The sequence below is a fragment of the Aythya marila genome, assembly GCF_965140915.1.
Source record: "Aythya marila genome assembly, chromosome: Z".
Taxonomy (NCBI): Eukaryota; Metazoa; Chordata; class Aves; order Anseriformes; family Anatidae; genus Aythya; species Aythya marila.
Window position 1 is genome coordinate 8,418,178 of NC_139080.1, and position 12,907 is coordinate 8,431,084.

At 48.5% G+C, this 12,907-nt stretch overlaps 1 protein-coding gene across 1 annotated transcript; it reads right to left on the reverse strand.

Annotated features, from left to right (window-relative positions):
* Positions 1-2,802: 2,802 nt before the first annotated feature.
* Positions 2,803-11,164, reverse strand: LOC309889996 (aquaporin-7-like). The gene is made up of 6 exons (XM_082783318.1): positions 11,038-11,164; positions 8,098-8,224; positions 5,868-6,005; positions 5,137-5,255; positions 3,366-3,583; positions 2,803-2,965 (listed from the first exon to the last, which is right to left on the reverse strand). The coding sequence occupies exons 1-6, from the start codon at positions 11,125-11,127 to the stop codon at positions 2,806-2,808; spliced, it is 852 nt and encodes a 283-aa protein (XP_082639444.1). The 5' UTR covers positions 11,128-11,164; the 3' UTR covers positions 2,803-2,805.
* Positions 11,165-12,907: the final 1,743 nt, after the last annotated feature.

The window sequence follows — 12,907 nt, forward strand, 5'->3', positions numbered from 1 at the left end:
CCCTTGATGTCGGTGCTCTGTGGGGAAGCTGTTATTCCTGTGCAACTACAGCAGTGAAATGAAAGTAAATGTAAGTCACTGTTACTTTAATGGACCACTCATGCTGAATTACAGCATAAGGACATTTCTGCTATCTCCTTTGAAAGAAACCTGTCCTGACCTTGCATGCTATGGGAGCAGGCTGGAACCCACGGAACAAAGAAGTATCTTCCACTTCAGACAGACTCAAACTGCATTTCCCTGTTCTGCTTCCAACTCCTGCTCTGAGATTCACAGTGCAGTGGGACCTGGGGCTTCCATATCTCTGTGTTGGCCTGGCACTTGCTTTTACAACCCAGACCACTCCTTGGCCTTTGTGCCGTAGCTTTTCAGGTAACGACACCCATGTGGTGTCCTTTCCTTTGAGCAGCCAGAAGCTGCAAGGTCCCTTGTTGCCTTTGCTTTCTGGTGTTGTGGGAACTGCTCAGCCAGGGCAGCTGCAGGTGGGTCTGTGGTGTTAGAGTCTTGTAAGCCAGGAGGACCCTCTGGTCTGTTACACATTCGTTTGCAACCCGAGCATTCAGCCTTTGTCACTTGTTAATTAGGCAGGATCTGACCAGGGGCCACTGAGATCCTGCAGCCCTACAAGCCCCTGATGCTGTTTTCTGTACTGGAAGTTTTCAGGGTAGAACTGCACTTTAACCCATTCACTGCTGATTTTCAGTTGCATCTGTTTCCAATACACTTATATGCCATTCTGTCCTCTTAAATATGCTGAAGATGCATGGTAGCAAACAACCCGTTTTGTGCCTAAGCAGGGAAATAAAAGTCACCATCTCCAACTCAGCTTTGATTATTTAAAGAGCAGCATCTTTTATTTGTGAAGCAGTCATATAATTACATACGACCAAACTACCTCACAGGGATGTTGTGAGGCTTTTGCAAGTGTTTGTATGGCCTTCAGAAAGATGAAGCCGCCCTGTAAGCGCTTAATAGTATTTTAATAAAGATTTAAATATTTTCCTCCAGAGTGATTAAGTATTTGAAGATGCCTTTGGCAGCACATGCACAAGGATGCACAGTAACAACAGAGTGCAGGCTGGATTGGCTTTGTTTTAATGCAGTGCAGAATCTCACACTGAGATAGGTTACAGTGTCTTTTAAGCTGATCCCACCTTGAGCTTTTACGAAGTTCCCAGTTTATCACACAGATAAGTCTCTTCATCTCTGTGAACTAGTTTTTCTATTTCCATTGTATGTTCACTGTTCAAAATTTCTGGAGCCATCCAGCTTCACTCTAACATGTTTTGCTGGCTTCCAGCACTTACCCAGGGACCACTGTCAATGCTCAAAGAGCCTTCCAGGGCTTGCCTAGCAGCTGCCCTCCGCCATCCCCCGGCACAAGAGAAAAATCCTTTAATGCTCTTCAGCCCTCTTAGGCTGATGTGCACCTTGTGCCAAGTAAAGATCTTCTGGGGCTGCTCTACTAATAAAGGTCAACTCTAATGAAGAAACAGAGATGTCAGTACACCTACCATCCACCCCCATGTGACAGTAATACAGTAATAGTCCATTTAATAGCGTAATGTGAATGATTGTTAAAGCCAGTAAGTGCCAGTTTTCATAATTCTGTGAAACAGTGATATTCTGTCATTTCCTACAGTGGAGTCCTGTGTTGTGTCTTTGTGGTACCCAGCCCCGGAACCACAGTCATACGCTTGATATATGGAACGTACTTGCTTAAGCAGCCCCCAGAAATGTTAGCCTTATCACTGAAATGTTAGCCCCCAGAAATGTTAGCCTGGGGACAGGCAGCTTCTGACAATGTTTTACATTTACTCCAACGATGCTCCAAACTTGCAAGCCTATTTCCTCAGTCAGATGGAGGTGGCAGAATTCATGCAAGGAGTACATCAGTATCTTCCCATGTTATTCTTGCTTTCAGAGTAGACAAAAGGTTTTGCTGGTTTTCTGATTTTTTTTTTGATTGTTTGTTTTCCCAGTGTTTGGAGATGCTGCCACAGAAGTTGTCTGAACCCTGTCATAAGTTGGTAGTTGAAGTCTCACTCATCAGTAACACACCTGGTTCCATCACACCAGCATAGCACAAAACACAGCAGCCTGTTCCAGCATGTCATACCAGGATTCAGGAGACCTTGTAATTTACTAATTTGCTAGTGCTTCCTTAGTATTTAGACCAAAAAGAAAACAAATTATTAAAAAAATTTAAAAAAAAGCCACCACGTTTCTTTTTCAGACCACCTTTGCTCTTCTCTGTTCTAACAAACTGGATCATAGATACGGTGGCAGATTTAGCAAACAGAAACAAATCTAATCTCATGATTCATCAATGTAATATCTCCTATCTCTTACAAAAAGAATAGTCCAGATCAAAATTTCTTCAATTAAGTTGTTTCTGCCACTGTGTAGGACTAATTTTTAATTCTAACCCTGTTGGATTTTGTATTTTGATTGCTGTGAACTTACAGGTAACTGAAGTCTTGTAGCTGTACTTTTTCTCCAGAATGTGATTTTTTTTTCTTTTTTTGGTAGATTTTTGCTCAGGGAGATTGAATAATTTCTTCAGGTCATAGACAGCTCTAGCCTACTCAGGTGTGCCCAGTGTCTTAGAGACCCTGTTTGTCTGGTTAAGCAGAATAGATTTATTGTAAGCTACTCTCTCATTTCTCCACCTGCAGGGTGAGAAACGTGTGTGCTCCAGCAGTGCTGTTGCACATCCCTTACCCACATGGTTACCCTTTGGCTGTCAGTGCATGTGTCCACCTCGACTTCGCTGTCAGACCCTTTCCAGGGAGCATGTGGCCATCACAGCGTAGAAGTCTCTATAGCTGGCTGTCCTTTCTCATTTCCACTTTCCGGGACAGATTGATTGTGAATATCAACGAAGAGTTTGTAGACTAAACTACCAACAAGGCTTCCCAATATTGGAGCTACGACTGGGATCCACCACCAGTAATTTCCAGCCCTGAAACAAAACACAGAAGAGGCATCTGGTGAGCCAGACCACTCTGGCTCTCCAGACACTGCGATAACCAGCTCAATCTCTAGCTAAGGTTAGACTTCCTTAGTTCCTGGTGGCTAAACTGAGGTATTCAAATGTCAAGCTGAATCCAGCACTGAAAAATTGATGTAACCCAAATTATGTGTACCCAGTGCATGGGGCTTCTCTATGTACAACCCTTCTGTGAAAAGGAGAACCCACTTGATTGTGTCACTTGGTCTAAAGAAAATTCCTTAGCGAGACCCTAACCCATTGAGAACCAGGCTTGCACTCCAATTGTGCACAGGCTCCATGACTGTTTTCTCTTGGGCTTAGCTCCTCTCCTTGTGAGCTGGGCAATGTAAAAGCAAAACAGGTCACTCACGTGAAGACGTCCACTCCCCAGCCAGCAATTGCTGTGAAGATCCTTGGGGGCAGGTCCCGGGAGGGGTTTATGGCATAGCCTGTGGTCATTCCCATCCCCATACCAATGCCCAGGACCAGGATACCCGTGAGCATGGCCTGTGTGCCTTTCAGGGCTGCGTTATTTTTCTCATCGTGGATGACCAGAATGCCCAAGATTAACATCACCGTCGCCATAAACTGCAGGAGCAGGAAAGGGGAAACAGGTCAGGAGAGAGAACAGCAAAGGCAGGAGGGTCCCACTCAGAGATTTTCCAGACTGAAAGAGCAGGTGGGATTCATGGCCTGATCAAGTCAGGGAGGACCCCTATGTTATTCCTGCTGCATAGGTGATGCTGAAGAAAAGACTAACTCATTTCCCAGAAAAAAATGCCTCCACTTCATCAAGAAAAATGCTCTAGGACTGATACGAGCTTCTCAGAACTGTCATCTCCCTCCACCTTTCAATTTAAGGGCAAAGGTTATTTTAAGCACCTTTTGTCCAACAGACAGAGCCATAACAATCTGCTTACAGGACATATCTGATCCTCCCTAGCAGGAGAGAGGTATCATAGAGCTTGCTGCATCTGCCCTTTTTGGAGTCAAGGTAGAGACCAGATTCTCATCTGGGAAACAGTCTCCCATCTGTGACAATACAATAGATCTGCAGTGCCCAGTACATCAATAGTTCTTGTTTGTATGGACACGATGACTCCTGTCTCTTTCTGCTTCAGAAGATGTACCTGGAGAGCCTTGGGCTGCAGAGATGCTGGCAAGAGCACAAACCCTGTACCTCTTGGCAATGCCTTGCCATTGTCTTTGTGCCTTCAACGCCTTGCAGTGTCTGCACACTCCGCAGGGTGCTGAGCAACCAGGAGCCCGTCTGGTGGCTCTCCAGCTCTCACCATCCTCCTCATAGCATCCAGGCACAGCTTCACCAGCTCAGAAACAAACACACGAGCTTCCTCAGATCTGAACTGATAGTGACTCTTCCTTCTCCTGTAGCACTGGGACACACTCAGGGATGCTCCACATTCCCCGAGGCATCCCCCTCTCGTTTCTGGGCATCTGGATGTTGTGTTATATGCTGGGAATTAACTGTATGCAGTCTAAGCTTGACTGTTCAAACCCCCAGAGGTTCAATCCAGACAGGCTGTATTCCTGTGACAGCAGCCCCAGGCCATCTCTGTGGGTGAGGAGCAGCCAGCAGAGCTGCCTAAGAGTGTAGAGCAGACGTAGGATTCAGAAAGGTTAAGGAGAGTTCACGGAACTGAGCAGAGCCCAAAGGAGGTGGTTTCTGCCATTGCTCAGCTTCAGATTTTCCCATTGCTTGGGAAGTGTGCAAGGAAAGCTGCCTGCAGGAGCAGATCTGGCCCCACAGCAGCAGGACCTGCAGAGGTGTTTGCAAGATTGCTAAGCTCTTTGCTCTCCCATGCCACCTCAAGGGACCATGCAGATGAGGGCTGACACTGGGATCTTTCCTTCAGTTAATGCCCTCTTCAGCAGAGCTTAAATTGCTTAGGCCTCTCCCATGGCCTAAGCAATTTACCCCCCTCAGACCACATGGTTTCTGTCCTCCTGCTCCACCAACCTTGAACACCATCTGACAAGCTTCTGCCTGGACAGAGGGCTCCTCAGAGTAGAGGTTGTGACCGTGTCAGCACACACAGACCTGCGAGTCCTTTGTACCAGCCCCGTTCCAGAGCCTGCTACCACCCACCTTCTCCTAGCACACCTCAGCTGTCTCCACTCACCTCTGTGAAGAAGCCTCCCAGCAAGGACATACAGGGATGAGGGTAAGTGGAGAAGATCGACGCTGTGGCAGTCGGTCCTGTCACCGTGAAGTTCCCCTTGCTGTAGTCGTACAGAATATCTGGGAGAAATGGGAATCAGGGGAGTCAGCACAGTGGGCAGCGTGGATTTCATCACACGTGGCACGTTCCCAAGACCACCCGCTGCAGCCAGCGGAGACACAAAGGGGGAGAGAGGCAGTGACAGATACGATGGAGTCAACACACCCCTTGCAGGGCATGATCTGACTGATATCTGTCACCCTCAGACTTTGGTCTGGATGCACTGGGAGGCCTCCGTCCTTCTGACAGGGACTGAGACATGCTGGTGCTGGGTCTTCTGCTAACAGCTCATAAACACGAGTGGCTGTTGTCTTATTTGCCACAGACCACAGAGCTCTGGCTGTGCCTAACACTTGTTGGTGCATCCAACTTAAGCCCTTGCAGGCCCTTGGAAACAAAAGGCAAACAAAATGCCCTGTGCAAAAGGAGCTGTGTTCTCCAGGAAATCCTTCCCAGAGATATCTGTGCCCTGCCTGGCCTTGAACTATAAAAGTCTGTCCCACAAGCCAAGAGCTTAACAGTGTCACTGAGATATAATGCTGAGGACTGCAAAGGGACAGATTTTTGATGACCTGCAAGTTAAGATTGAAAAGGTGCCCACAGCAACCCCAGTGATAAAGATACGGCTATACCATAGTAGGTGCCAAAGACGGTGGCTGCTGCCAGAAAGGAGCCCAGGAACTGGCCGAGCAGATAAGCTGGAAGTTTTCTCCAGGGGAGGTTTCCTAAAATGCAGTGCATGATAGTGATGGCAGCATTCAGATGAGCTCCTGCAAAAATCACAACAAAAGAGAGTGTCATTGGCCCTGGTGCACCATTTTTGGGGCATGCCCCATGCCCCAGAGTAGAGAGACCTCAGAGAATCAAGCTCCAAGGCTCTCCCTGGGCAGGGTCTCCCTCCTGCGCAGATGCCAAGCTGACCCGTTTCCCCTGGGCAGTTGAATGGTGCAGGGGAGAGAGCTCCTAGCTCCAGTCCTTTAGGAGTTAGACATCCTCTGCTTAGCTCTCTGTAGACCACAGGCTGCCTCCAGAAAGCTGGTCATCTCGCCTGTCAGAGACCCCTCTCTTGGCATGGCATGAGTCCCCTCCTGTATGGGCTTGCCACTGTTCAACGTAAAGAGAGCCCAAATCTTAGACTCATCACACACCTTTTATATGGGTACAGATAGATAAGACATATCCCAAACAATGAGAAGAGTTTCTGAAACGATCTGATAGACAGACCCTCTTTTATTTTTTATTTTTTATTTTTTCCTGTCCTGAACTGAAGGGATCAAATGCTTGGCATCTGTGCATCTTCAGAGGTCAGCAAATGCTCCAATCTTAGTGGCCTTCTCCTTGTCCAGACTCAGAGAGGGGTAAGATCCAGATATTATCTCATCAAAGTGCAGGACAGAGTGAGGTGAAAGCGCATGTACCACCTGTTGCCATCCCACAATCACAGCTGAACTGGGGGGGAGACAACACACAGACCCCGCCCCCCCCCCTTTCTTTTTTTCCAACTTTCTTTGATCCTTTGTGGGCATGACCAGCCACCTCAGAGATCAAAAAAAGCATCTTGTGACACAAGTGAATCCAAATTGCAACATCAAGGAGCCCTGACACTGGTTCTACTGCCATCCTGTTGGTAGCTGAGCTGAGATCTCCCATCTCCTCAGCAGGTCAGCTCCATCTCAAATGTCACCCAGGACCCTCTTTGCTCAGCCCGCTTTCCCTGGGGCATATCCACCAGCTCTAGATGGGCAGTGAGACTAGGAGCTGGATGTCTGCATGGAAAAACTTTCCCTTCAAAGCCAGCTCCAGCCTTGGACACCTTTGTGCCCCAGCAGTTCAAGAGCAAGGACTTGCTTTAATTTTCTGCCCACTAGAGCCCTTAATCACTTCACTTGGTGCAAATGAATGCAGAAATTGCACAAGGCAAAGGTAATGCTCTGTCATGTGAGAGAGATCACCCTATGGCCCCATAACAACACTTCCTGAAATACCACCTCCTGAGTTTGCATGGGGGGGTGGGATGTGCCTGGGCGTGGGTGATAAGGAGAAAATTTCCATACTACTCCTTGTTGCAACATCAGCAGTAAGCTTTCCTTTGCAATAAATGATTTACTTCCCCATGAGTCATATTGGCAGCATGTTTTCAGATCTCCCTGGGCCACATTCTGATGGCTCCCAAGTGCCTAGCATGGGCAATGCTGAAATGTGGCTCCTCTGACTGCAAGGAGAGGGCATGGCTGCATCTGTGCTCTTCCCTGTCCCACTTCCCTCTGTCCATGCCCACCGGTGAGCAGAGTCTCAAGAATACCTGTTGTACCTTCTGCCCCACATGGGCAGAGCACTGAGTGCACCAACAGGATCTGATTCCTCTCATGGCCAACCTGGGACCACCCTTCTCCGCAGTCCCTCTCTGTAGCTTCTTCCCTCAGACCACCCTGGGCACTTGGTTGCCTGTGCCCAGTTTGGTTTTGTTACTGGGCAGCGCTGAGCTGTGAGAGCCTCACCTGGGGCACCTACCCATGCACTATCTCGGCTCAGGACATGCGTTTGGGGTCAGCATACTGTAGGTATGCCTTGTCCCCTGCTGCTCCTGACCCCGCTGTGCCACCACGACCCCCTGGCTTGACCTCAGACCTGTCACCCCACCGAGGACTTGGCTGTGACCACTGGATCACAAGGCTGACACTGGCTACGGTTCACCAGACCTGCTCTGCTCTTCTCTGGGGACTGCGGGACTGCATTTTTTGGTGGTGAGGACAAAGCCTCTCCTTGTCATGCCATCACCCACCTCGCTGTAGCCCACTCCTGCTGCCCCAATGCCTGTGGCCTTTAGGGGACATAAAAATGATGCTCAGGTGTCCTACTCACCAGAGATTCCTCCAGCTGCATGGATCCCCAGGGTGACTCCAATGCCAAATGCCAAATTGATGCTCACATACTGCCCAAATTCTCCTTTTCCTAGCACCACTTGTGCCACAGAAGACAAGCCAAAGACCTAGTGCATGGAAAAATAGAGAAAGGAGTGTTAGAAGTAGTGTTGTTGCTATGGTGGGCTGAGCTTCCTTGCCACTTTTTCTGAAATACTAACAAACCTCCATGGATGGGAAGACTCCAAAGTGTCCACAGTTAGGGACAAATTGCTGCCAAATTGACTGGGTGCCTGGTATTCCGTATTGGTGGGTACTCCATCACACCAAACTCTGCTCTGCGTTGGGTGTGAGGAGCCAAACCCCAGACCCTGATGTCCAGGGACACTCACACACGGTGGCACGTTGTGTCCACAACCTGGGACGTGAGCCTGGGGAGTGTCACCACAGCTGCATGCACGTCTTTCTTTTCCCGGTGTACAATTTACTGACTAAAAATGTAGTTTGGCAACACACAGCTGTTTGCCAAACTCAACTCTAATTTTGGTAACTTGCTCCAGCCAAAAAACAAAAAAAAAAAAAAAAAAAAAGGAAAGAAATTCTGGTTGGACTTTTCCTTTTGACACATATACTTTTCAGTTTGAAAACAACCAAGGTTTCAATATTTTTTTAGTGACTGAAAGTGGACTGGGAAAGAAATTAAAAAGAAATGTAAACACTCTCCAGCAGGAAAAGACATATTTAAGAAATTGCCTGAAAGTAAATTCTATTTCATTCATTCTTTGTGGTCAGAAGGTGGAAAAATCAATTCTTGCACAGCTCTTGCACTCAAATCTGGAGAAGGACAAAGCATCTCTTGAGATCTTTGCCTTTCCAACCACTTAGGGCTTGGAGAGCATATCCTGTACCTTGGACTGCATCAGTGTTTATTCAGGGTATCATGCCCCTCCAAGAAAAGAGTCATTATGTGCTGCACCATCTAACTTCTGCTCTGGCCTCTCCTGTTTTGATTCAGATCTTTACTGGCTGCTCTGCCTGGATCCAGGTTTTATCTCATGTGTCTGCTCTCCCTCTTCCCTTTCAGACATCACCCAAATCCCCTGGTACCCACAGACACTCTTCTTATCTCTCATATACACAGACCACACTCTGCGCCACACACAGCTACAGCATGGGGCTTTCTTTCAGCCTACCTCAGCAAAAGCCCCAAAAACAGCAGCACCTGGGATGTCCTCCAGCATCTGCAAAGCCCTTACAAAAACTTTCCCCACTCATTTCTGAGCTTGTTCAAAGCCACATCCAGGAGAAGCCAAATGCACAAAGCTCAGGTTGTGCAGGACTGCATGCAGTGCAGAGAGGGCAGGGCAGGAGACCCGGCCAGGCCAGAGAATCTATTTTTCAGCACAGATCCAAACCTCTGGTCACCTCTTCTATCCTCACAATCCCAAAACTGCCTTTTTTTCCTACCTCCCCATTCCTCATGCCACTTGCTCCTGCTGTCTGGTTCCCTCTTTTATGAGCATTGCCTGTTCAGTAAAACAAGAGGCACGGTCCGTGTGCTACCACCCAAACAGCAGCCAGCCAGGAGTCCTGGAGATGCACCCAGCACACTTCCAGCTGCAGCAAGGGCCAGGGGGCTGCTGAAGGGTCGGATGCTGGATGCTGCACTGGGATGCTCGGTGCTACTTGTCCTCCTTCTCTGTTCCTTCACGGTGTCTAGTGAGGTAAGAGCAGACATGAGTTGAAGGCTCCAAAATCTCCCTCGGGCTGTCCTGAGTGCAGAGAAATGTCTCCTCAGTATGCTGTGTCCTACAGACATCCCTGGCGTGGCCCCCACACTTGTTTTTTATCACCTGGGGAGCTCCAGCACCCAAACCCGAAGGGGATAGAAGAAACCATGGTTTGCTCAGCTCCTGCTGAGGAGTCTCAGGTGTCTGTACTCCAATTTTCAATGCACCCAAAACTACTTGTGCAGCAGGAGTGAACACTGAGGGGCTAGATGTGCAGTAAGATGAGGTAAGAAGCAAGCATCCTCTGCACATGCAGTTGTTGCCCTTGAAAATAAAACACCTTCATCTGCGCAGATAGCTGTGGCAGAGGGCCCACATGCTTATACAAATCTTATCCTCTTCCTAGGAAAACCTCCAAGTATGAGTTATTTGGATTACTCAGATAACTTCCCCATCTTCTGTCCAGCCCAAAAGGCTGCTCTCAGCCCAGAAGCACTTACAGGCTAAGTCCAGGTGTGGTAAACTGGCACAGGCAGATACTGAGCCTCAGCAGGAAGAGGATCTCATTTGGCAGTGTTGGTCCGACACACGAGAGCTCTGATCCCAGTGGGCATGTCACCACCACAGGGATCAATTCTGACTGCAAAGCGATCTCTCTTGCCTTTCTCAGCCTCTTCCCCTAAGCACCACCAAGCAGCCCAAAAGCTCAAAACGGTTTCACTTTTTCTTTGTGCAAGAGACCCCTCAGGCAAGCTGGGAGTTTCTGTATGATTTGAGATGAGCACTATTCTTTTGCCAGCATGAGGCAACCATAACCAAAACCCCAACGTGCTTTACACCTGGTAATTAAGTTTTCTAACGATGGATTGTGGCTCCAGAGAGTTTCACAGATGCTCATTGCCCCAGCACCCCCATCAGGAAGCTGGACGCACGCTGTTCTCATTTTGCAGGGGCTGTCAGTGGTAGAGGAGCAAGCTCCCAACCCTGTGCAGGACCCTGATGGCTGCGGGCACCTGTCCAGCCCATGCCATCCCCTCCAGTACAATGTGGAGAAAAGTACCACCTTTGGCACCACCAGAGAGAGTAACAAGCAGCTCTGAGCAACCCTGAGGATGCAGTAGGAAACCACTCACCTTGCACATTGCTGCTGCAAATGCTTACCCACCCTGCACACACATACACACACACACCTGGGCCCATCTCCTCCTTACCATCAGGATGTACATCCCCAGTGCTTCTGCCAGCAGCTCCCTGATGGTCGGGCTACGAACCACGAGCATCTTCTGAATCTTCTCCAGCATTCTCCTCTCCGGCTCCAGCCTGTGGTCACAGGAGCTCCTGTTGTGACAGCACACTTCATTGCGCTGAGCTAAGTTACCCTTTGAAACTTGGCAACCTTCCTTCACCCCCAGACACCTTCATTCATTTGGTTAAAGATGAACAAGCCAATAAAATAGCTGCTAGCTTCGACGTTACCACACACAGACAACATCCTTTTAAAACTAATGGGCAAGGATGCAACATTTCTGCTACCAGAGCATTGCAAACTCTGCGCCTGTGCCCAGGGGAAGCCTATTTCCAAACCAATGGAGCTGTAGATAGCCTTGGCGTGTTCCTAAAGCCCCTCTATTTCTCCATAGCCTTTTTCACAGGCATCAAACAGGAATTTTGGTTGTCCTCCTCCGCATTGTAACCCACTAGCTGGTGGTTGGGCACCAGTAGTTTTGCAGCAGGTAGGATCAGGACTGTTTGTTGGTGCTTTGCAGGGCTGTTTGGTTCAAGCCCAGCCTGTGGTGAGGACACTGCCTGAAGCTGATGTGCACCTGTCTGTGTCTGGGAAAAACAACGCCTTGAACACTGCTTCAGGTTGAGTATTTGAGCCTGTGGCTCCCTGCTACCAAGAGCCTCCCCACCAGTCCCCAGCCCCTCCTCTCCTGTGGGGCCAGGAGAGACTAGTCTCGAGGAACAAGAGATGGGCACCTCCAGCCTTGTCTGGGTGCCAGAGCAGAGTCCTCATGCTCCTGATTCCTCCTCCACCTCCCGATTCCCTCTGCTCATCTCCCTGCCTACCAGGTGCTCTTACCTCTCCACTGCAAAAAGGTTTTAGTGCCCTTTCAACAACCTCGTGCTTAAGCACATCCTTTTAAACTCTCAAGACCTTTTTCCATGAGCTGTGTCTGGCCCTTGACTGTTTTTCTTCCCCTTTCTCTCGGCCTGCTGCAGCTCTCAGCGTTTTTCTGGAAGGAGCACAGTGCATAGCTCCGGCACAGTTACCAGAAGCTGCCCTGATGGGGACGCAGTGCTCTGCTCATGCTGTCCTTGGTGTTGCTTCCCTCTGCAGTGGGAAAGTTCACGAGCTTTTCTCTCACACAGAGGACACTGACAGATGTATGGCAGAACCTGGGAAGCTGCTTCTCCTCTCACCTCCACAGATGATTGTCTGTCTTGCAGCAGGGACAGGTTTTATGGACAGGAGTAAGCCCTGGAGATCTCATGGGATTTCTCAGATGGATGAGGGTGTGAGTCGGTCACAGCTGGACATACAGCTTCACTTCTCACCCCTGGATCTGAGGGGGCCCTTCGAGTGGATTCCTTTCCCTCACAAACAAGATAGCTGCTATGTCTCTGAAAGGTTTGTCTCTTGCATTCGAGAATTAAATATAAGCATCTATATATTCTCATCTGGGCTGGAAAATGGACAGGAATTTTATAGGAACCCACGGACTTGTGCTCTTTCCAGAAAAAAAAAAAAAAATTACTTTTTTTTAAACCAAAGAAATCTTTGGTTTAGTGACAGTGTTTGCAGCATGATCACTGAAATTACCATCAAATCCCCTAAAAACTCCAGCATGCTTCTAGACTGGCATCACTGATCACAGCTGGAGGAGTATGGCACTGGACGTGCCTCTCACCACTGCCTGTCCTCCCTACACAGGTCACTCCACAAGATGGCACTGAGGCATTAATTTCTCACTTAAAAGTGTTCAGATGGGCTCCTGTGTTGGCTGCTGAAAACATGAGAACCCTTTATTTTTTTTTGATTGGTTGGTTGTTTTTTTTAATACACATTTATACAATAAA

What these genes read in the sequence shown, in the direction of transcription:
- LOC309889996 (XM_082783318.1), bottom strand. Translation starts at nt 11,127, where the DNA reads ATGCTGGAGAAGATTCAGAAGATGCTCGTGGTTCGTAGCCCGACCATC. An exon ending in TGGGGATGTACATCCTGATG is followed by an intron (nt 8,225 to 11,037) that starts GTAAGGAGGAGA and finishes TCCATGCACTAG; the next exon opens with GTCTTTGGCTTGTCTTCTGT. An exon ending in TGGGAGGCTTCTTCACAGAG is followed by an intron (nt 3,584 to 5,136) that starts GTGAGTGGAGAC and finishes CTGCTCCTGCAG; the next exon opens with TTTATGGCGACGGTGATGTT.